This window comes from Choloepus didactylus, chromosome 2 (genome assembly GCF_015220235.1).
Source record: "Choloepus didactylus isolate mChoDid1 chromosome 2, mChoDid1.pri, whole genome shotgun sequence".
Lineage (NCBI taxonomy): Eukaryota > Metazoa > Chordata > Mammalia > Pilosa > Megalonychidae > Choloepus > Choloepus didactylus.
The window spans coordinates 7690650-7715210 of NC_051308.1; the positions used below are offsets into that span (position 1 = coordinate 7690650).

The 24561-nt window shown below is 40.9% G+C and overlaps 3 protein-coding genes across 15 annotated transcripts in view; 2 read left to right on the forward strand and 1 right to left on the reverse strand.

Annotated features, from left to right (window-relative positions):
- Positions 1–3252, forward strand: part of TIAM2 (TIAM Rac1 associated GEF 2) — a 337029-nt gene extending 333777 nt beyond the window's left edge. For all 10 annotated transcript variants that reach the window (XM_037820045.1, XM_037820027.1, XM_037820054.1 and 7 more), the window contains 2 exons: positions 253–407; positions 2116–3252. In XM_037820045.1, the coding sequence (XP_037675973.1) occupies positions 253–407; positions 2116–2750 (790 nt within the window). In that variant the 3' untranslated portion in view covers positions 2751–3252. The remainder of the gene's footprint in view (positions 1–252; positions 408–2115) is intronic.
- Positions 1–24561, reverse strand: part of TFB1M (transcription factor B1, mitochondrial) — a 115555-nt gene that overhangs the window by 8559 nt on the left and 82435 nt on the right. For 3 of the 4 annotated variants that reach the window (XR_005214396.1, XM_037820246.1, XM_037820238.1), the window contains exons 6-7: positions 10114–10241; positions 3316–3663 (exon numbers count right to left, since the gene is read on the reverse strand). Coding sequence is in view for 3 of the 4 variants with exons in the window: in XM_037820246.1 (XP_037676174.1) it covers positions 3420–3663; positions 10114–10241 (372 nt within the window). In the remaining variant the exon portion in view is untranslated. Of the gene's footprint in view, positions 1–3311; positions 3664–10113; positions 10242–24561 lie in introns of those variants that run through there. The other variant, XM_037820224.1, reaches the window with a different exon arrangement.
- CLDN20 (claudin 20) lies at positions 20043–24176 on the forward strand. The gene is made up of 2 exons (XM_037820261.1): positions 20043–20259; positions 23034–24176. The coding sequence occupies exon 2, from the start codon at positions 23461–23463 to the stop codon at positions 24115–24117; it is 657 nt and encodes a 218-aa protein (XP_037676189.1). The 5' UTR covers positions 20043–20259; positions 23034–23460; the 3' UTR covers positions 24118–24176.

Below are 24561 nucleotides of genomic sequence, written 5' to 3' on the forward strand. Positions count from 1 at the left end.
GGTTCTAGAAGAAGGTGAAGAATACACTGATTAAATATGTATCCAAATCTTAGTGCGTGAAGAAACCTCAGGGATGATCACTTCTCCCCTCCTCTTCTGTGGAAACCGAGGCAGGCAGAGGGTGGCGACTGGTGCTCAGGATGGCCTGGAACGAGCCTCTGCCCAGGACTCCTGGGAGGACGAGGGTGTGGGAGCAGAGACCTGTGGACACGCGGATCCTAAAGCTGTTTCTGTCCCCCCCTCTCCCCGCAGTGACTGTGAGAGCAAAACCAACATTGTTAAGGTGATCCGTTCCATCCTGAGGGAGAACTTCAGGCGTCACATCAAGTGTGAGTTACCCCTGGAGAAAAGCTGTAAGGACCGCCTCATACCTCTTAAGAACCGTGTTCCTGTGTCAGCCAAATTAGGTGAGTAGTTTGCTCGATTTGTGTTGATTTAATAAAACATTATAAGCTTCTCTAAAAGGATGTATGTATGCTCTTGCAATAAAGCTGTAAATAATCACTTTGTAAATTATCAGGGGTAACTGATGAGCTCTCAACCAGAAGCCCAAATACAGAGTGATGTGACAAGTCAGTGGCGGTTTTTTCCTTTTAAGAGACCTAAAAATGCTCCTTGTTCCCAGATGACCTTTTATAAAATATAACCACCCCTAACCCCCACATTCCTTGTCTTACCACCAGTTGACATAATTTATACTGCTTTGTCGGTTTCTTCCACTAAAATGGACACGAGTACAGGAACTCTGTTTTGTTCACTGCCTTCCCCAGTCCTAAAACAGCACAAGGCACCTAGGAGACATGCAATACTTTAAGGAATTAAGACCAAGAAACCTAATAGTCTCGATCTTACCCAATGAGTAAGTCAGCAAGTCAACACTCCACATCATGCTGTCCTTAAATTTTCTGTCTGTTTCAAAAATGTCAGCTTGATTTTTAAGAACCTTCTTTCTGTATTAACAATATCTTTGTTCTTGTTTTTTGTCTTGCAAGATGTATGATAACTGTTTTTTTTTTCAAATTTATTGTATATTTTCTAAATTTCCATTATCACCAAAATAACCCATAGCCATCAAAATAAAAATACTGCTTTTGCCTGCCTGTAAAAACAGTGAAACTAGAGAGCTCCCTCTTTTGCCTTCAAACCATGGCAAAGGAATTAAACACATAAAATAAACATTCATAATAATACATCTCTGAAAGTTGGTTAGAAATTTCAGCAGAAACAGTTGTGAGATTAAAAAAAAATTTTTTTTCTACTTTTAATTGAGCAGCAAGGAAAACAGAATGGTGGGAAGGTATGCATAGAAACATGCAAAATCTTGATGATCACAATGAAAAGCACGTTAGTGAAAGAAAGGAACCTCACTTTTATTAGTAATTACATTTCCAATTTAAATATTGGCAAAATAGGAATCCTAGTTCCTTATAAGTTTTTTTGTCCTCTTAAATAATTTAGCTCCAGTAAAACAGGCTGTCTAGGAACACCAAGCCCTCCAACTTAAAGTTTATAAGAGTAAAAAACTTCTGTGCTTGCAGTAGTAGTAGGACTGTTGGTTATGTAAGGCAGATGAAAAATCTGAAGTAATCACGATGATCTTTTAGTTCCTAGGGCTGCCATAATCAAATACCAAAAACTAGGTGGCTTAAACAACAGATTTATTGTCTCACAGTTCTGGGGGCCAGGAGTCGACAGTCGAGGTGTCCACAGGGCCGTGTTCCTCTGAGGACAGTGAGCTGCTTGCCTGCAATCCTTGGTGTTCCTGGGCCTGTGGCGTAACTGAGACTCTGCATCGTCACATGGCCATCTGTCTTCTCTGTGTCCAAATTTCCTTTCCTTTATAAGGACACCAGTCAGAGTGGATTTAGGGCCCACCCCACTCCAGTATGACCTCATCTTAACTAATAACATCTTCAATCCTCCAAGAGGTTTTTCCGTTTCCAAATAGGTTCACATTCCTGGAATCGTGGGTTAGGACTTTAATGTGTCTCTTGGGGAAGACAGAAGTCAATCCATGACAGAAATTAAATTTTACAACCTACAAGGGCAAAAATATCACATACTATGTAATTCTGTTTCTGGATGTTAACGGGAAATGTGCTTTTTTGATTGCAGCTTCATCCAGATCCTTAAAGGTGCTCAGGAGTTCCTCCAGCAGCGAGTGGGCTGGCGAGCCGGGCAAGGGCACCTCGCTGGATTCCGATGAGGGCAGCCTGGGCAGCAGCTCGCCGAGCAGCGGCTGCCCCACGGCCGGGAGCGGGCAGGACGCGAAGAGCACGTCCCCTGGGAAGCACCCACAGACAAGCTTGCCGGACCTTTCGGATGGTCTCGTCAAGGAGAGCGACATCCTGAGCGATGAGGAGGAGGACTATCATCAGGCCCTGAGACGGGCCAGCCTGACCAAGGACATTGAGATTCAATTCCAGAGGCTGAGGATCTCGGAGGACCCTGCGGCTCGCCCAGCTGAACCGCAGCCCGGCCCAGAGGCCGGCAAGGGCCAGGGGGACGGGGAGCACCCCAAACTGGTCCGCGGGCATTTCTGCCCCATCAAACGTAAAGCAAATAGCACCAAAAGGGACAGAGGAACTCTGCTGAAAACGCAAACACGTCACCAGTCCCTCGACAGTCATTCTGAAAATGCTGGCATCGATTTCAGTTCCGTTATTGAGCGAGAATTCAGTGTCCAGAGTTTAACATCTGTAGTCAACGAGGAGTGTTTTTATGAAACAGAGAGCCATGGAAAGGCATAGTACCCTCTCAGTCATCTTTCTTTTAAACTGGTGGTAAAGTGGGAACTGCAGGAACACTATTTGTCACTGGGTTTTGTGCAGTACACACTTTTCCACAAAGTAGCTGTAAAGATTTAAGTTATTTTAATTTATTGTAGATCAGAAAACTAGATTAAACTGGTCAGAATCTGTAAATGACTCAGTGTATACCCCTTTTGAGCAGGTATCAAAATGATTTAGCATCCTTAAAAATTGCATTCTAATTATTTTAAGTTAATGTGGAAAGAGTAAGGTGGGGAAGTTGTGATTAATAGCTTTTAAAAAGGTCATTTTTTTCCAATCCTTTGGGCATTTTCTTTGAGCTGTTAGTTTTTGCTTTATTTAAGGCATATTTAAGTTATTTTAATGTGGTTTAGGGGCACAATGTGTAGATATTTCATTTTTGTAAGGTAGTAACAGATGCTGTTTATACTAAACATGTCATAACTATGCAGTATACATATTAAAAAAAAGCTTGTATGTACCTTATTTGATTATATTTATTTTCTCTACCAAACTGTCCAGTAAAAGGAAAATATGCCATTACCTGGTAATTGGTATTTTTATTCTGTAGAAGACAAAATACACATATAAGATGCCCAGCATTGTGCAGATCAACTTTCTGTAGGCTGTTTGCACCTAAAGTAGCTGCTAGAATCTGTAATTCTCTGTCTTGTCCTCTTTTCCCGGTTTTGTGCCTTTACTGTGCCTCAGTTCTTCTCTGAAGTTATAAGCAAAGAGGAGTGGATCTTCCTCACACATTTTTCTGTACACATCACAGAGGCTCTTAAAATGGGAGACAGAGAGCTGATAGGGCCGAAGAGTCGGGTCCACGTCTGCCAACTTTAACAGTTTTCCAGTGTTTTCTAAGCGCTGAGCTTCAGGAAATAACATTCTGAGGGGAAGAGAAGACATAATATTATTAAAGAAATTCTATGACTCAAGACACTTCCTTCTAACCTTATTTGAAAATGACCCGCTTTGTGACAATGCCCCGACCTGAGAGGATGGCAGAGCCGCCGGAGGCTAACAGAGGACTTCAAGTTGCACCATGAGGTACGTTTACGACAACCACAGAGGCAGATCTAATCAGACCTTTGCAGGTAGGTGACCGCATGTATCCACAATGGGAACATTTTTCCAAAGCTAAAATGATATATGTTCCTTTAAGGTAAGTTTAAAGTAATATCCACTCAGCTGCTTTCTTGTACAAATACACGTTTTGATTTGCCTCAAATTTTGATGAGCAAATTGTATCTTATTTTTTTAATTCATATTTATTGAGATATATTCATATACCATGCAGTCATACAAAACAGCAGATTCAGTTTACAGTACCGTTATATAGTTGTGCATTCATCACCAAAATTAATTTTTGATAGTTTCATTACCACACACACAAAAATAACAAGAATAAAAATTAAAGTGAAAAAGAACAAAGAAAAAAGAACACTGGGTGCCTTTTTTTTTTTTTCCTTCCCCCATTTTTCTACTCACCCATCCATAAACTAGACAAAGGGGAGTGTGGTCCATATGGCTTTCCCAATCACATTGTCACCCCTTATAAGCTACATTTTTATACAATCATCTTCAAGATTCATGGGTTCTGGGTTGTAGTTGGATAGTTTCAGGTATTTACTGCTAGCCACTCCAATTCACTAGAACCTAAAAAGGGCTGTCTATATTGTGCATAAGAGGGTCCACCAGAGTGACCTCTTGGCTCCTTTTGGAATCTCTCTGACACTGAAACTTATTTCATTTCCTTTCACATCCCCCTTTTGGTCAAGAAGATGTTCTCCATCCCATGGTGCTGGGCCTAGATTCCTCCCCGGGAGTCATATTCCATGTTGCCAGGGAGATTCACTCCCCTGGGTGTTTGATCCCACGTAGGGGGGAGGGCAGTGATTTCACCTTTCAAGTTGGCTTAGCTAGAGAGAGAGAGGCCACATCTGAGCAACAAAGAGGCATTCGGGAGGAGACTCTTAGGCACACTTATAGGCAGGCCTAGCCTCTCCTTTGCAGCAACAGTCTTCCCAAGGGTGAGTCCTGTGATAGAGGGCTCAGCCCATCAAACCACCAGTCCCCCATGTCTGTGAGCACATGAGCAACCATCGCGGTGGGGAAGCCCAACACCCCTGCATTCTCCACCAGCTCCTCAAGGGGGCTCTGCATTTTTTTCATTGTTTTTTTTTTAATTAACTTTTTTTTTAGATCAACTAGATCAAAAAAAAAAAATTTAAAAAACATACAGTTAAAAAACATTTCAAACAAACCATAACAAGGGAGTCCAACATGTTCCTACTCTACCCCAAGAAAATAACCTAATATAGCAACATTTCTGTGAACTTGTTCCTACCATACCCATCAGAAATTAACAAAACATAGTCATTCCTCGGCGTTCCAAGAACGTTAACTTTACCCATGATAGCTTATCTGTTCCTATTGGGTTATCGTTCCCCCTTGATTAACTGCTCTCTACTGCTAGTTCCCCTACATTCTACATTATAAACCATTTATTTTAGGAGTGTGTTTAACCTCCAGGTGTTTGTGAATTTTCTAAGTCTCTGATAGTTATTGACTTCTAATTATATTTCATTGTGATCAGAGAACGTGCTTTGAATTATTTCATTTTTTTTTAAATTTATTGAGGCTTGTTTTATGTTCCAGCATATGGTCTATTCTAGAGAAAGTTCTGTCACTAGAGAAGAATGTGTATCATGGTGATTTGGGATGTAATGTTCTACATATGTCTGTTAAGTCAAATTCATTTATCCGATTGTTTAGGTTTTCAATTTCCTTATTGGTTCTCTGTCTGGCTGATCTGTCTATAGGAGAGAGTGATGTGTTGAAGTCTCCCACAATCATTGTGGAAACATCCATTGCTTCCTTTATTTTTGCCAGTGTTTGTCTCATGTATTTTGTGGCACCACGATTGGGTGCATAAACATTTATGATTGTTATTTCTTCTTGTTGAATTGCCCCTTTTATTAGTATGTCGTGGCCTTCTTTGTCTCTCCTAACATCCTTGCATTTAAAGTCTATTTTATCTGAGATTAATATTGCTACTCCTGCTTTCTTTCGGCTGTACCTTGCATGAAATATTTTTTCCATCCTTGCACTTTCAATTTCTTTGTGTCCCTGTGTCTAAGATGAGTCTCTGGCAGGCTACATATTGATGGTTCGTACTTTTTGATCCATTCTGCCAATCTGTATCTTTTAACTGGGGAGTTGAATCCATTTACATTCAACGTTATTACTGTGAAGGCATTTCTTGAATCAGCCATCCTATCCTTTGGTTTATGTTTGTCAGATATATTTTTTCCCTCTCTCTCTTATTGTCCTTTAATGAACCAATATTGATCTCTTTAGTACTGAACCTTTACTCCATATCTCTCCTTTCTTTGTTTCTCTGTCTGTAGGGCTCCCTCTAGTATCTCAAGTAGGGCAGGTCTTTTATTAGCAAAATCTCTCAGCATTTGTTTGCCTATGAAAAATTTAAGCTCTCCCTCAAATTTGAAGGAGAGTTTTGCTGAATAAAGTATTCTTGGTTGGAAATTTTTCTCTCTCAGAATTTTAAATATGTCATGCCACTGCCTTCTCGCCTCCATGGTGGCCGCTGAGTAGTCACTACTTAGTCTTATGTTGTTTCCTTTGTATGTGGTGAATTGCTTTTCTCTTGCTGCTTTCAAATCTTGCTCCTTCTCTTCAGTATTTGACAGTCTGATCAGAGTATGTCTCAGAGTGGGTTTATTTGGATTTATTCTATTAGGAGTTCGCTGGGCATTTATGCTTTGTGTATTTATATTGTGTAGAAAGTTTGGGAAGTTTTCCCCAACAATTTCTTTGAATATTCTTTCTAGACCTTTACCCTTCTCTTTCCCTTCTGGGTCACCAATGAGTTTTATATTTGGATGTTTATCATATCCCTGAGGTCCATTTCGATTTTTTTCCCTATTCTTTCTTTTGTTCCTTCGTTTCCCATTCTGTGGCCCTCGAGGTCGATGATTCGTTGTTCAGCTTCCTCTAGTCTTGTACTATGAGTATCCAGCGTCTTTTTAATTTGGCCAGCAGTTTCTTTTATTTCCGTAAGATCTTCTATTTTTCTATTTACTCTTGCAATTTCTTCTTTATGCTCTTCTAGGCTCTTCTTCATGTCCTTTATATCCTGTGCTATGCTCTCATTGTCTTTAGTTCTTTGATTGATTAATTGCTCCAAGTACTGCGTTTACTCTGATCTTTTAATTTGGGTGTTTGGGTTTGGGTTATCCATATCATCTGGTTTTTCATATGCTTTAAAATTTTCTGTTTTTGGCCTCTTGGCATTTGCTTTACTTGATAGGGTTCTTTTAGGATATTGTAGGATTATTCAAAGACTAATCTCTAATTTGTCAGATTTACAGCTTGGTGGCATATACTTTCTCTAACTAACCAGCAGATGGCATCTTGAGTCACCTATTCCCCTCAAGTCAGTTCTCCCCAACTTTGTCTTTGTGGTGTGTGGGGGTCTGATTCTTGTGGGGTCCAATTGGTGCACCAAGTTTGGGTGTGTTGTTGGTGCTATCCGTCCTGAATGTGGGGCATGTGTCTGAGCGGTTAGGGAGGGAGGGTGGCTTTAACAATCAAATCTCCCAGGTGTTCCTGGAGATTTAAGGCTGTTGCAAGAGTCTAAAGCTTCATTTCAGTCTTGCCACAGATTGTCTCTGCTGCTGACCCACAAGTCCTTGATATTGGTGTATGGTCCCTGGGATTTCTTCCCTCTTCCAAGCCGTGCCCTTCTAAGGCCTCTGCTGAGGGAAAGTTGTGCTACATTACAAGTGCACGCTGTCCCTCAAGGGAAGTTCTGGGCCGCCAGGCCGTGCAGGGGCGTTCCCAGGCTGCTGTAAGGATGGCTGTATAGGGCGTGTTAATTTCCCCCTTTTCGCACAGCTCCGCCTTCCCAGAAAATTAGCTGTGAATGCGCAAAAGGCTATCGTCCACACCCAATATTGTGGCGTGTGCACGTGTTGCTAGAAACACTTCCTATCGTACTGGGTTTTTTGGCGTGGCTCTGGGCTGTGGCGCCAGGCAGCAGTGTTCCCAGCCCACCGGGAAGATGGCTGCAAGGGGCGTGTTTATCTTCCCCTTTTGGCTCACCTCTGCATTCCTTGCTCTGAGACAATCAGCAGCGGGTGCGTGAAAGGCTATTGTCCACGCCAGATACTGAGGCGTTCACACAGCCTTTTCCTGCTGTGCTTCACTGTGTGGTTCTTGCTGCCGTATCTGCAGCCGCTTTTGGGTTTTTTAAAAAAGAACTAATCCACCTCCAAACACCAACCCACGGTTTCCCCACACCGTAGTGTGGCTGCTGGATATTCAGCAGGCTCACTCACTTGTTTCAGAACACAGACTCCCGGTTTCACCAAGTGCATGGTCCCTGTGGATTTAGCAGACCTTGTCCAGTTGGTGCATTGCTGGAACTGGTGTTCTGGGTCATTTTCTGGCTTTTATCTAGTAGTTTTCATGGAGGTGCTTTTTTGTCCTGTCTCTCCTAGCCACCATCTTAAGTTCTCCTATATTATATCTTGTGTGACAAATCACAGGTTTGACTCTCTACAATGTTATCAGCATATGGAACTCTTCTCCTGAAAATATTGATCTTTGCAGGGTTAGAAAACAGTTGTTGTGAAAATACAAATAGCTTTTCCCCTCTTAAGTCTTTTGAAGCAGCTTGTACGAATAATCTTAAAATTAACTTTTGAAGTCCACAGTATGAATTTCATCTAACCAAATTGGACCATTGTTTTAAAATGAGTAGGGAAACTGACTGATTAAAACATTGCAAAGCTACTCTTGGATTCTGTTTTCTTCTTTCAAGTCTTGGAGGGGCTGCAGAGCTTACCCCAAAGGGCTTGGAAGATGTTGCTGCCACTGAAATGGAGGGTTTGTACAGGCTGGTGTTCTTCTCACCAAGGCATGGCATGATTTCAGTGCATCAGGGCTTCATTGCCATGTGTTTCGTTTCATGCAATGAGGGCCTGACCATGGTTTCTCACATCTGGTACCAACTTGGGGTGTGGCTGACTGAAGACACCTTCAGGGCAAAGGGGTCACAGTGTTTGTTCTACATCTGCACGGGGGACTGTGGACAGGAAAGAAATGGGGCTGCCGTTGAAAGAGTAAGGCCAGCTCTAGGCTCAAGCCAATTCCAGGATTTCCAAGTGTGGAGTGTACTTTCTGTGATTTTCTTTGCATATCAGGGCTATTGCGTACAGGTGCACAGTCACACTCTGTGTGAGGGTTAAGTGCAAATGAAATCCAACTCATTTCTACTCATTCTGCAGAGTGTCCCTGCTGGGTCTGCAGCCCACCAGAGGGGTACCTCTTTGAAATCTGTATGCAGACAGCCAGTGGAATCCCTGCCACCAATTGTGCACCTTAAATCTCTGCTAGAGAAGGAGTATCTACCTAGGAAAGTAGGACCAACATATGACAGGTTGATTTCAGGCACCTGAAACCCTCAAAGTGAGTTTGTGGTCTGCAATGTTTTCAGGATGCAGCTGCCTTGATGGTCGTGAAGAAATCTCATGTGCTAAAGGGACTTCACATCCCCTACATGGAGCTGTGTGGGGGGGGGCTTTTGAAAATGAGAACGTTTAGCCCATAAAGAGCTAAACTATGTTTCAACGCTATTAGAAGGAACGCTTTTGCAGGCATACACTTCCCTGTCTTCAACAGACTATCAGTGAGCCTAATTAAACATTCTTGATTTGTCACTGGATGTAAAATAGCACCGTGGTCTCGCCAGGGCTACTGCGGTAGGTGGACTCTGCCTTGTTGTCCTGCTGGTGCCCTCTGCCCTCCTAGAAGACACCATCTAAAGAGGATGTGTTAGGCTGCTGTGATCTTTCCACCAGGAGAAGCAAGTATGGTAGAAGAGAACAACACTCCATGAAACAAAACTGTGCCTGCACACCGCCTGTGACATCCCAGAAATGAACTTTGCTTCTTAGTTCTAAAGGATGCTCTTTAAGAAGTATAGCAACTGGGAAGAAGGGGGCATTTTAAAAACCCATTAGATAATCTGAGTCCTGATAGAGAAATCATGACCTCCCCAGGACAGAGTCATCATTAAATGTGCAATTGTCAAGTTTTAGATTGTACTTGTGTAAAAAACCAACTTATAAATGGCATCCGAGGTTAAATCATGGTTTTGCTTTTCCTTGGTGGCAACCAAGTTTTGTTCATCACAGGATTTGAACTAAGGACAATATTCACAGAAAGCTTTGAAAATCATAAAGACAAAGTTCTCCATCTTTAAGGATTTTATAAAGATGACCTGAAAGGAAGAAAAGGAAGGCATTCTTACCCAAGCCCTCGATGGCAGTATTTCCTTCGGAACTGAAATGCATTCTGCACGACTTTTTCCACCAGCTTGAATGGCTGCTCGATCTTGGGTTGCACCAAGGGAGTGAAGTGTACCACTCCCACATCCACCTTTGTTGTAAGCAGAGAGAAATTACTTTGTACCATGGGATAAAATGATTATCATCTTAGAACACAGGAGGATGAGTCACCAAGGGTGTATTTTTCAGAAGTAAAACCTTCACAAGGCACTGTAGCTGAATCTTTCCTAGGCATGCATGATGCCTAAACTTGGAGTTGAGACGACTCAAAGGAATCATAGTTGGCTGCATCAGTTCTATAATGAAATCCACTAGACCTTCATTTGAGGGTTACTTGGTTTAAAATGCAGTTTTACAAAGGCTTTTTAAAATCACTCCAAGTAATCATTAAAGTCAGCAGGCAGATAACAGCATTAGGATATTTTATTTAGCTTCTGAATGAGTGAAAAATAAGCTGCAGCAACAGTTCTGACTCTTAGGCAGGGCTTCAAAACAGAGAGAAGGCAGGCAGGCCCTCCCGGGGGCTACTTGGCACTAAACTCCCCAGAAAGAGAAACTATTAGGACACCACTTATTTTGGGCACAGACACTGATTAATCGGTGGGACTGAATTCAAGAGCACAGTCGGCATAGAAACCCAACTTTCTGGTAGCAACTTTAAATGCCCTAGAAGGCCCGGGCAGGATCCAAATGGAAGCCACCCAAAACGTCACTGTTGGCAGTGGAAAGCTGCTACCAGCTGTTGAGATTCTTTAATTTTCAGAAGATAAAAACTTTTCAAGCATATCTGAGATAAGAGATTTATATCCTGCCTTGTTCCAAAAATGAGCTTATGCAGATTCACAAGAATGCAGACAAACTAACAGGAAATATATTAAAATTAAGAGAGGGAAAAGCTCCTGACAGAGACCCGGATCCAAGAAAACTGTCCATAATTTTTAAAAAGCATCTGTCTCTCTAAGGAATTGTTAAACTTGCTACATAGGGTGCCATACAGAGAAGACGAAATGTGGGTGTTACTGCTGCTTTTCAAAAGGAATTCTGTTTTTTAAATTCACATAAGTTAGCATTTTCTCTTGGGAAGACTTGCTTCTAAAGGTACTTATGGCTAGACACCTCCTTAAAAATGGGACCATAACAGATGAGGTCGGTGGTAGTGTTTTATGCTTTGTTTTTGTGTTTAGGGTGTGGGAAAAATAACTGCATACATGAGATTTTTGAAGAAGAAAAAGTGAAAATGGACCCAGGCTGGCGTCAGGCAGCCTGCCGGCTCTCAGAGGAGCTAGAGGGGTTTCTCCTGTGGTGTCTGCTCGCCAGACCTCCCCTCCTCCCCGAACAATCACTTATCCAGCCCCAAATATCTCCAATTAGCTACTGCTGGGTGTAACTGGAAGAAGAAGATTTTGATCATAGGGACGGTGGGGCTGATCTACTCCGAGAACTCCGGAGGAGCCTTCTGCACCACAAACGCTTTCCTGAGCGTCCATCGGCCCCCAGATGGCATCTGTGAAGATGATGTTCTTTGGAGAATAGCAGTTACGAAAAGTGACTATCGAAGACAACGTTAAGTGTTTGTAATAGGTTTCAATAAGTTCTCCAAATTTTGTCTCACATGTTGCTTTGTCAGTGTTAAGTTTAGCAATGAGTGGTTCCTTTAGAGAACTAAACTTGGTGGGAAGGCCAGGACTTTCCTCAGACCTTAACAAAAAGCCCCAGGGAACAGAGCACAGAAGCCTCAGAGAGTTTCTGGTCACCCTGTATCTAAGAGGGGCACTGGAGAGAGTAAGGAACCAAGGTGGAGGTAAGGCAGGAATGCTAATGGGAGAGAAGTTGCCCCATCTTAGGACATTTCTGCAGAAGGAAAGGGAAGATGCAGTCTCTAAGTGGGGTTGAGAGTGGTAGAAGCAGCCCCAGATACATGCTGATGCCTTTAAATGTCAAGGGCTCCGACTTCCCACAACTCTGAAGTGTCCCCCTCCACCTTTTCTCCTGTTCGATTTGGGACAGGAAAGAGAATACTTCTGCCTGGGGTGGTCCTGGGACTGTTCTCCAGACCTTGCTCTGCTCTGCCCTTTCCCCCATCCCTACTCGCTGCCATTCCTGCCTCTATTGCTCAGTCGACTCCCCTCTGTGACTCATCTCCACCAAGACTTTCAATGCAAGTCTTCCATGGTCACCAGGTGTGATCCAACAGGCTGGCAATCACATTTAGCCCCTACCCACCCCTAAACCCATTCAGTGTTATCACAACTTCCTAGGACGTCCAAATTCTATTAGCCCAAAGCACAAATACACGATAGGGGCTTTCTCCTTCCACCTCAGAAACTGCCACTTCCAGCTTGCTTGGATTTTAAAAGGTGGCCGCCTCGTTATTTTTCTGATTTAATGAAATAAATATGATTTAATTTAATTATAATATAATTTAATGAGATATATATAGTGTTTGTAAATACAGGAAAGTCTTATGTTCATTTTATTTAAATGAGTTAAAACCCTGCACAGATATAGCAGCACCCCATGTGAACTGCAGCAGTAGACTGCTAAAGTTTAAACATAATTTCATGCCCAGTCAAGTTGGTTAACATCCTACTGTAGCTAAAAGGAAATTTTCATTCATAATCAAATGCAGTTATTATTTAATGGAGGACCCTATAAAACTCACAGTAAATAAAGCCCCTCCAGTAATGCTTCCTACTTATCCGGGAAAACCCCACTTCTCTCCCCCTACCCACAAAAGCACTTCTCAGTCTTACTCCGAATGATAGAGCCCATTTTCTCTAGAACCATAGGGAGGCTCTTGGTAACTATGGTAACCAATACAAAAATGCTTTTTACTTATAATTGCTTATTTAAAATTACAACCATTATTTTTCTTCCTTGAGTTTTAAATCTATTAAAAGGTTTGATTACAAAAAAAAGTCAGTACAAAGGCACTAAAATGCACCTAAAACTATTCTACTTTACTTTTGCTGGCCCCTCTCCAAACCCAGTCTATTATATGTCAAAATAACCTACTAAAATTTAAAACGAAGGATTTATAATTATTTTAAAGTAATTTGCCTCTCAATTCCATCGTAACATCAGTGCTGAAAGTATGCTCAACATGAGCAGGTTGGCTACGATAGGCCTGAAGGCAGATGGTTTATCTTCCAGTCCAGGGTGTCAAGGACACAACTGGTTACGAGCTCAGAGCAGCACTCTGGTCCCTCAAGGGACCTGGGGTAAGAAGCTATTAAATCTCCAATCTTAGATCTATATCAACATGGTATGTGGAGACACTAAAGAACATATGACCCAGTTCCTGACTTTGAGATGTTCATAACATACCAAAGAGTTAAATAACTTCCACGTGACATGACAGAAACAGCAGTGGCCCCTGTGTACACCAGGGTCTTCAATACCCATCCTGGCGTCCAGACCACAACAGCCAGGCAGACTGCCAATGGTGGGCAGTGGGGAGTGGTGTAGACCAAGGGAGAAGACGGCAGAAAGGAACAACAACAAAGAAGTTACTATTTAATCAGCTGACATGTAGGATGCCTGGGAGATGACAGAAGGAATGGTAAGGAAAAAGAAAGGAGTTCAGGGAATACTAAGACTTTAATATGGATTCAAAGATCGAATTCAAAGAACAGAAAACTGGTGACATTGTCACTGCCAGACATGGCTAGTTGGAATGGGATGAACCTAGGGAGCAGGAGCTAGGGCTAGATTTTGGGATTGCTAACACCACCTAGTCGGAACACAAGAGGCTGTGGGAGACTAGGAGAGAGACCTGTTCACGGTCAGGTGAAAGAACAGTATCAGAGAGCCCCCCCGGGGATGCTTACCTCCTGCCCACACTACTGTCTACTTAATCTTCAGGGACCTACCCTGAGCTCATGTTTGTCACAGACCCCACAGTACAGCTTCCCAAAGTGAGGACAATGGAGTGGGAAGTCATTAATGCCTAGAATAAAAAATGATGCATTTTGTAGAAACCAAAATATTTACAAATACAAATGCACATCCAATTCCCTAGAATTGGTTTAACAACAGAATTTAACCAATTTAAGAACAGAATTTCAATTGTAAAAACCTTCAAACTCAAAAACTAACAAAATTCCAGCCACCCCATTTCAATTTGCCCCAGTGCATTCAACGAAGACTGACTACACTGTTAGCACCTTTAGAAATTTCTTCTAAGTTTACAATTTGTGTTTGTGTGACACTTGCTGTAGTGAGATTAATTTTTGCAGAGGTCCCACCCATCCTTATCTTCTTCCTGCAAATCTTGGAAGGGCTTTTCTCTCTTTCCCCCCTTGGAACCATAAAAAAGGAACAGCCTGTAAACAGCATGCATTGTTTCTGAGGCAGTTCAGGAAAGAGGTGCCCAGAGGCAAGGAAGAGAGCAGCTGGTGTTTTGACTGTGCAAATTATACCTGACGATAATCATAACAAAATAAGATGAGTCAGTGACCACTGGTCTCAAGAGAGGAAACAACTGTTAACTCTTAATACTAAAGAAGGAGCAAGAAGGACAAGAACAAGTTGAGTTAGGATTTTCTGTTATAGTTAATCTGGAGCTCATGGATTGCCAAGGGGAAAACACCTTTCTGAAACCATGACCATTTCCACAAGCTGTGGTGCTGGCGTTGCTGAAACACAGGTGTCTGGAGGGGCTCCCGCTGTGGTTGGGGCTGTGGCAGCACATGGGGCCCAGGGAGACTCCAGCACCTCAGAAATCAGATCCTCAGGGAGGGTTCCGATTTGAGCAAACTCACAGAGCACTCAATAATGCTGTTACTATTATTAAAAGACTGAGAAACTTGGAAGCAAATACATTAATTCATAATGAGCCCTAACTCAAAGAGGCTAAACCTTGCACTCAAGTTGTGTAGGCAGTACAAAACCTTCACACGAAACGAACTACACCACAGCTCTATGATGAGAAAGTTGTGCAGCCATAGGGACCGGAGCCAGGACAGATGGACTGACGGTCTAAGGGTCCCTGGCACTGGCATGTGACCCCATCACATCAGCAAGGGCAATGGAATGCCCTGGAGCCCCAGCCCAGCTCTGTTGCTGAGTTACTTCTTTAAATAGTTGAATGCTGTCTGCTCTTCCTGTCTTTGACCTGAAAGACATACTGTCTTTTTAAAGGTGAATTCTGTAGCTATTGGGTCTCACCCTCTGTGGCGTTTAACTCCTGGACATCTGGCATACATCCTAGGCCTCCTTATGTATCACCAAAAAATAAATAAGATAAATGATATAAAACACTGCAAGCTCTCTAATTTGGCAGGATCACAAAATCCACCTGAATCCACGCAGGAAGACCATATAGTGTAAGCAGGGGCTGAAATGCAAGAGACCCAGCTGGGTAGAAGAGAGAATCACAGGGAAGGAAGGCAAAGAGGAGAAGTGGAGAGGAGGTGAGCAGCAGGCCCAGGATTAACAAGGTGCATTCAGACCACGAGCTCAGATATCACCAATAAATGAGGATATTTTAAAACAATGTACCACTCTTCAAAAGGATGCACAGAGAGAATGCTAAGGTAAGGCCACAACAAATATGTATTTATGCCATTGAGGGGACTGAAAAAACTAGGTTAACCTGCAAATGTCACCACAAACTCCAAAGACGGTCTTAATATTCTAAAACAATGTGACAGTCACAGGAAACAAGTCCTCAAGATCCTTTCTCAAAAAGACATAAAAAAGGATATCAAAATGGGATAAAAATAAGGTGAAAAATAATAAAGCAAATGGAAATGCAACCTAGATGCAGAAACGTAACGCTGACTTGTAGTAAAATTCAACAGAATTAGGATGGCCTCATTAGACGTTCAGAGCATATAGAAACCAAGAGATATTCATCTACATTTACAACAGAGTTTTCACTTTAATCAATACATAGTTTTCACTATAATCAACATTAAAGCAAAGTCTGCTGGGAGATTTCCAGGAAAAATAACCTTGTTTCTTGGTTAAAGGTTCAGCCACACACTCTTTCCTCTTCTTTTCACCAAGAATGCAGGTGTGATGCCGGAGTTGTGGCAGCCATATTGCAACTAGGAAAGCCAAGAACTCAGTGTGAAGGAACAGAAAGACAGAATGAGACAGGATCCTGGACAAGAGTTTTAAACTGCAGAGTAGCCTTGGAAGCCTACCTCCAAACAATAAAGGGCCTTATGGTTCAATTCACTCTTAGTCAGATTTTCTATTTACCCCTTGAAAATAATCCAAACAGATACAAGCCTACAAGCCTCTTCCATAAATTTATTTTCAAAATGCAGGGTATCCATATAGATTTGAAACATAGCTAATATCGATTTTTTTTTTTTTTTTTTAGCGGATTGATGATGTCCTTGACGGCATTATGTATATTCAACTATATTTCCAGGTTTTATGAGCATTCTTTATTTCTTAGATCTATTTCCAATGCATTATCTCTCCTGCCAGCTGTCAGTTGGTTCCACTGTGTCCTTCCATTACAACAGACTACCCAGGAGTTTCTCAGCCTCCAATCTACCCCCTCGGTCTACATCCCCCACACCATGTGTGCGATCCACAAATCTCAGCAGCGGCTTCCGAAGTGTTTACTAAAGGAATTGCTAGCCACCAGACTATCTACTTCAGTCTCAATGATCTTTAGGCTTCTGAAATGTAAGGCAGAGAGGATAACAGAAAAATGAAAATGCTTTATAAACTCTTAAGTCCTATACAAAGGTATGGTATTATTATTATTATTTCTAAAATTACTCAGTTAAATTACTATTTCAAAAAGAAAGGGAAAAAAAAGCCCGTCTGAATATCCACATTATCAACTAAACAACACAAACACAGGAATGACATGCAAACTTCTCTTTAAAATAGGCAACTGAAAACATTTTTAAGATGAAAACAGATAAATGTGCTCATGCAACTAGTTATATGAATACTCTTGAAGTAGATGGGAATCTTTCCCTTCCCAAGGTGTGCATGTGAGTAGTGTGTGTGTGAGTGTATGGCTGTGTGAGTGCATGTGGCATTCATCACGTACAGAGGAATCAAGTGTGCCCCGCACTGCCTGGCCCAATAGGGTCAGGCAGGCCATGTGACCAATTCTCGTCAATAGGTTCTAAGCAGAAGGGATGTGTTATTTCCAGACCTAAACTCACTTTTTCTACTGTGCTGTGCTGGTCCTGGAAGATGCTTGCTGAGAAGGCAAACCACAGGATGGACCACTAAGTCACTGGACAGTTACTCTGGAGAGTCATTCGGCCACAAAAGGACTTTCCATGAATGCTAAACAAACATGTAGGTTTACGTGTAAAGCTTCAGAGATTTCAGGGTTACTCTGTTTCTACAGCCTGTCCAGACTACCACAGAAAGAACTGACTCATTAGGAGGGGACTTAGAAATACACACTTCTCCAAGTGGAGGCAGGTTAGTGGTGTGCAAAAATCACAATATGCTGGGCTTGAATCCCATTTCTACTCCTTTCTCATTTTATGACCTTAGGTTTCTTAATTTCTCTGCACCTTAGTTTCCTTATCAGTAAAATGAGGGTTCCTCTCACCTCACAGGTTTATCCTGAAGATTAAATAAATAGCACTGCAAACGGTACCTAACATAAAAGCTGCTGCCCATATATCCTACATAGAGGTATTATAAGGCCATGATGACAGAAATAAATAGTTGCAAAATTCCTTAAAACTTCCAGCTCCATTTAGAAAAGACAAAATTACACTTTCATTCAAAAGTAATTTACAGTTTAATTAAATGTTAAGTTAGATACTCAAAATCAGGTTCTGAATTCATTCAACGAATATTTATAGTACGCCTACTGAGTGCCAGGCACTGGTCCTGGTATAGGCGATTTCGGTGGTGAAGAGAACAGAAAAAATCCCAGCCCTTGGGAGGTTCACCTTCAAGAGATCTTGGGCCTCAGTGGTAGCAGTGAGGTGCTCAGAGGGCGCGGGATTCTTGATCTACTTTCAAGTTAGAAACAGAACAATGTGCTGACTGACAGAATGTCGGGTAGGGAGTCAAAGATGACTTTTAAGATCTGAGGCCTGCCTCAGGAAGGATGGGTCTGCTGTTAACTAAAGTGGGGCAGAGATACAGATTCATCTATGGAAGTCTCTGGATTTAATCAAAAGGTTTAATTCCCTTTAATTCCACATTGGTAGATAAAAATATTGGTGAATTATGCTTCTATATACACCTCTACTTTTCCAGCTCCTTTGCTTACATAAGGAATACTGCCGTGGCTAAAAGTCTATAGTTTATGAAAGTTGCTTGCATTTCAACAAGCTTTCCTTTCTAAAACAGGCAATTGATATTTTCTGGGATAATCATTCTGATCCAGGTAGAAGAATAAACAAACACATGTTGAAAATAGAAATGCACACTAAAGCATGCTTACCCCATTATCCTGCAGGTAGTTCCACTAAGCTGGAGACCAGCGTGGTCCCTGCCCCATCATCAGGCAGCCTCAGCCCAGGTGAGGGGGCCTGCCCGGGTTTCTAACACAGCACTAACAACGATGCTGTTATTATCAGAAACTTCAGGTGACACTTACTCAAATTCAACTCTGCCTCACCCACTTTTATATGCAGAATTGTTTATGATTTCCATGAAATAAAGAAGAAAGTCAATCTACATATTAAAATTACAACCCTGTTACTCAAAAGCAAATCCATAGGCATTGGACTTCTAAGAGAGGAAAACAATATAAAAGGTTAGATATCTTGCTAAATATCAGACTCAGAAAAGATTAGAACCAACAACAAACAAGCAAATCAAGAAAAAACAGATAACTGAAATGTGATTCATTATTTATGACATTTAAAGAAATGGCTAACATCTAAAACATGGTAACTAACAGCTATAAAATTAAAAAAAAAATCAAACTATAAAATTTTCTCTCTATAGTGACTATGAATTTACAACTTGGAGAATTAAAATTATTGAGATAGAAAAAATCAGAACCCAAAGTAGCTGGAGATGATACGTTTGTACCTTATTCAGTCTAGAACCTCAATGTTTGATTTCATGTCAACTTGACCTTGACTTTGTTTCAAAGAAGCCCTAGTAAAACCTACAGCCAGACTAAAAACAGCATTCCACGTCACTTTATATTATTGTAATTACTTTACGTTGTCTGGAACACCTAGATAAAACGTATAGTACATAGGGCAACCTTAAGAAATTCTCATCCTGACTAGATCACACAAACCCAACTTTTAAGATCAACTTCAGTTTCACTGATATGCTTCATCACACCATTTTGGTGTAATTTCTTCACAACATGGTCTGAAGGCGCTAACTTAGTATGTTATAGTCAGAAAAGATGTTCATTGGAAGGAATAAAGGAACAAAATTCAGGACACCCCAAAAGACCTACTTGCAGGTTTACTGATCAGATTCTAGTCAATAGTTAGAGCTGCGTTATCTTTTATTTAAAACATTTAAAAAGCAACTGTCTCCTGCATGGTTATTGTGAAAAGAGTACAATTACCAATTCTATAAATCTGGGTTTCAGACAAGTCAACAAGCTCCAAAATTAAAAAATAAAAAATAAATTTAAAAAATTATAAAAAAGACACTCTCTACTATCATTTGCAAATTACAATCGAGTTAGAAATATTCCAGACCATATTCAGACATAAAGTAATAAACTCTTTCTTCCAATAGTAGATAAAAATCCAAAAATAAATTATAACTATGTGACTGAAACATAATATTAAAAGAAAAGAAACGCTATTTTGTGAGCACCCAAATAATTCCTCCTCTGTACATAGTAGCACAAAAGCATTTTCAGCTTTCAGGTTTCAGCAAATCCTGTTGTAACAACTCCCTCCCTTCCCCGCCTCTCCTTTCTTAATTCTCCCACAGCTCAAAAAATGAGATGGAGAACCCGGTATTTATCTTCTAGCATCATCAGCAGTTTTTACCTCACAGATTTCTATTTTGTTCTTTATCTGCTATTCACAAGTGAACTTGCAGGAGCTATTTCACTAAAATTCAGCATCTTTGAAATGAGCCTCAAGTATCTGGTTTCTCTTTAGGGTACCTTGTTGGAGTTCCTTTGAAGATAAATGATAGAAAGGAGCGAAGACACTGAAGGCTACCAACAAAAGGTATGAAAAATGATAAGCTTCTAGAATAGAGTCCTAACTAAAGATCTTCAAGTATTGTTTAGTTTGAATTATAAGTTTTAAATCTGCTTTTAAATGTTAGTTTTGATATAAATTAATCTTGTTTGAAAAACTGACTTTGCATTTTAATGCAATCCACTAAAGCGTTTCTGTTGGCAAACAGTTCATAAATTCAAACATTTGTGTTCTAGTGAACAATGCATTTTGGAATTATGGGGGAGTTCTCTATTGAGAACTAAGTTTTTACATGAGACCCCTTTGCTTTTGCTTGCTTTCACAGTATTTCTCTACCACCAGCACCACCACCACCACCACCACTGAAACAAAGTCTGTCTTTATTCTCTGAGGGAGAGAAATTTGAGGGAACAGGCCACAACCTGTATTATGCTTGCGGCTGGAAAGAAAAAGAAAGTTCTCATTGCAATATAGCTAAAATGCCACTATATTTTTACCAAAGGAAGAGAAAAGTGACCTTCATTTTGGAGAACAAGTTCTTTTCTGCCTAAATTCTCTACGCAAAAGAAATCATTTGAAGCCCAATATGCAACAGGAACTGTTATGCTAACTAAACACAGTATTGTATTGCTTACAATGATTTTAGCTGTCTGTAGTTTATCACTGCCAGTACTTGTTAATTATAATGAACAAGCTGTCTGCAAGTCTGAATGATACTGAAATATGATACTGAAATTTATAAAATGTATTGGTTAATGGGAAAAAAAGGCTATAATTGGGAAGCTGAAGGTTACTCAATGAGAGAGAGAGAAAAAGACTGAGGTGTGGAGGAAGGGAGGGAGGGAAGAAGGAAGAGGGAAGAGGGAAAGACGGAAGAGAGAGAGAGAGAGGGAGAGAAAAGACAAAGCAAGAGAGAGAGGGAAGGAGAGAGATGGAGAGGGGGAGAGAGGGGGAGAGAGAGAGAGAAATTTAGCTAGCTAGCTACCTCTTAGGGAATGTTTACAGCAATTCCATTCTTGAAGAATCCCTAAACTGAACACAGTCTGGGAAAGCAGTAATTTAATGAGCTGGCTAGAGTCTTTCCTGCTAAAAACCCAAATCTGAAAATAGCTATTATGAAACTAAAACATGGGCTTAATTTTTTTCTCAAAACTGTAACTTTAGTTCTATTTTGGTATCAGATTTGAAAAGAAATTTGGATGTCTGACAATTTAAAATCCTAGTGAAATCCTTTTCTAATAATTGTAGGATTTGAATCTTAAGATTATAAGCAAAAACAGAACAATGCAAATTCAGACAATCTAGGGTGTAAGTTTTTAGAGAAGAAATGTTTCTAACTATGGAACGCTTGTACTGTTATTACAGGCATGGATCAACATTACCTCAAATATTTAACAAAAGCCAGACATTCCTTTTTGATGAGCCATCTGAAGCTAAATTGTTTGCTCTATTAATATTCTACAAAGTCCTTTCCCCCACCCCCACCCCCACGAGAATAAGGGAGTGGGTTAAGTAGATAGTTAATTGTCCTTTTTGCCTTTATATGTAGCATTTTTCCAGCTTCTGTGTGATGCCCCATGGGAGCACATTAGGAGGAAGATTTCACACGGAAGTACAGAGAAAAAGGGGGAAAGACTCAGGATTAAGCAAGGCAGGAAGAGATGGGATAGATCTGGACACTGCTAATCTGTTGCTGAAAATGATGCACAAGATGAAGTTTAAGGTTTCTTTCAGCTCTAAGATTCTATAAAAACAAATCAGACTAAGGAAGGAAGAGGGACAAAGGAAAAATTCAAATGTCATTAAACATCAACTGTCACACAATATAAACTAATTAAATACAAATATTAATAACAGTATCCACAACAATTTATTGAGTGCTTTCTGTGGGTTAGATATTGTTCTAAGTCCTTCAAATGTATTAACTTATTTAATCCTATGAAATAGGCACTATTATCTTCCCCACTTTACAGAAGAGGATGCCGAGGCACGGAGAGGTTATAAAGACAAAGATTTGGCCCAGATGTTTTGGATTCAGAGTCCATACTGCCTTTTGTGAAATGCATATGAATCATGATAGAACCACTTTAATAGCTGGTTCAAAAATTAATTCAGATATACAAAATAAAAAGTAGAGCAATATATCAGAAACCACTATATTTATAGCTCTCATATAGGGTAGTAAGGACGCCAGACAGAATAGGCAGTGTTACTTTTTCAAACAAAGAAAATAAGGCATTAAATTCTTTTTGGTATCATTTCACATAAAACTAATGCTGTGGTTCTCTCTGGTACTTATTTTCATTCTTTCTGAATCTTTTAGAATGAGTGGTTTTGTGGTAGACTACTTCATTTGAGTCAGAGAATGATTCTGGTCCCAAGAGAGGATCTCATATGTTCATAAGCAAAAGAGGGTTGTTTAATTGCTCAGTTTTACATACCATGTACCTGAAGTGAAGCAAGCACTAGCCTAGGCAAGAATTTTGCAAATGGATTTTAACTGGAAATTAGAGGTCAGGCATGCTAGTGACTTCTACTTCTTTCCACTACTTTTCTCTCCTCCTTAAATAACTCTCCTGGGTCATGTGCTTGGCACCAGTGGATGCTTCAGAAGTATTTGTTTCTTAGAACCGTCTCTTGAATACTTAAAACATATCCAATTTACATTTATAAGTCATTTTAAAAAGAAGTGGGTTAAAACTACTCTTTTCTTCCTTGTGACCTATAGAGTGTTTTAATTAAAAATAAAACAATTTTTAAAAACCTATAATTCTATTATAATCCTTCATCCAATCCTGCAGCTTAAGAAGTGGAAATTTCTGAATCTCCTAACAAACAAGGCATATTCCCACTTTACGGACAACTGACATTTTAAGTGTCCAACAGAACAAAGAGGAAGCTCTTTTCTTTAGACCGTGCATCAATCATCCCCACCCACCTGCCCAGGAGAACAGGAGGCTGGCATCCCGGCACGGGACATCCTGGGTGGGACCCTTCTCCCAGCCGCACAGCCTCCCTCATTGGTAGGTCTGACAGACCCGCTTTTGGTCCCCCTGCACTGGAAGACTTTTTGTTGACTCATTCTTTCTTTCCCCCAATGGTGACTGTCTTTTCTCCCCCCCAAGCCTTTGCTGCTTTGTTCTTTACTGCACAGTCTAGTTTTGACTGAGAACCACTGTTAACTGAGCATCAGGACTCCCTAGGGAGGACGAAGATCACGGCACCCTCATGGCATCAGCAGGTCTGCAGCTGCTCGCTTTTGGCCTGGCTTTGTTGGGGGCTTTTGGCATGTTTGTGGCCACTCTACTGCCCAACTGGAAGGTGAACATGGATGTGGGCTCCAGCATCCTCACGGCCATTGTGCAGCTGCGGGGGCTGTGGATGGACTGCACGTGGTACAGCACCGGCATGTTCAGCTGCACCCTCAAGTACTCCAGCCTGTCCCTCCCCATCCACGTGCAAGCCGCCCGGGCTGCCATGGTCCTGGCGTGCCTTCTCTCTGCTTTCGGGATCTGCACTTCAACAGTAGGAATGAAGTGCACCCGCCTGGGAGGAGACAGAGAAGCCAAGAGCCACGCTTCTTTTGCTGGGGGTGTCTGCTTCATGTCTGCGGGTATCTCTGGTTTAATACCCACAGTGTGGTACACAAAGGAGATGATATCGGACTTTCTGGATCTGACAGTTCCAGAAAGCAACAAGCATGAGCCTGGAGGAGCTGTCTACATTGGGTTCATTTCAGCAATGCTGCTGTTTATCTCTGGCATGATTTTCTGCACTTCCTGTATAAAAAAGGATCCAGAACCTTGGCTCTACCCACCCAAGCAGCAGAATACAACCACCCAATTGGAGAACAATTCTGTGTACAACCTGAAGGATTATGTTTAAGCTACTGTGTAATGCATATTGAATGAAGCTTTTGGTGTCTGCTGTCAGTTTTTTTTTTTGTTAGGTTAAAAAATTTATCAAAATTATGTTTAACTTTCTCTACAAAGAATTTAAAATACTTTAAAAACTACAAGGTAGTTTAAAATGCCAACAAAACATCATGTACAACTATATCTATCTTAAAATTTCTTTATTTTTCCATTACAGTCTCATGTTTTGCTTTCTTTATAAAGGTTTATAAGCTAAAGAGGATGGCTTTTTTTTTTCTTTTTAAGATAAACTGTTGATATAGCTTCTAAATGGGTACTTAATTGGACTTCATAAAAGAACCAAACCATCAAGTATAAAAAGCACTTGCCCTGGTGTTAATCAAGAATAGCATCTGCTTTTGCTATTTGGTTGGCAAGGACCACAATAACTCGTTTCTGTTTTAAAGCCACTTTG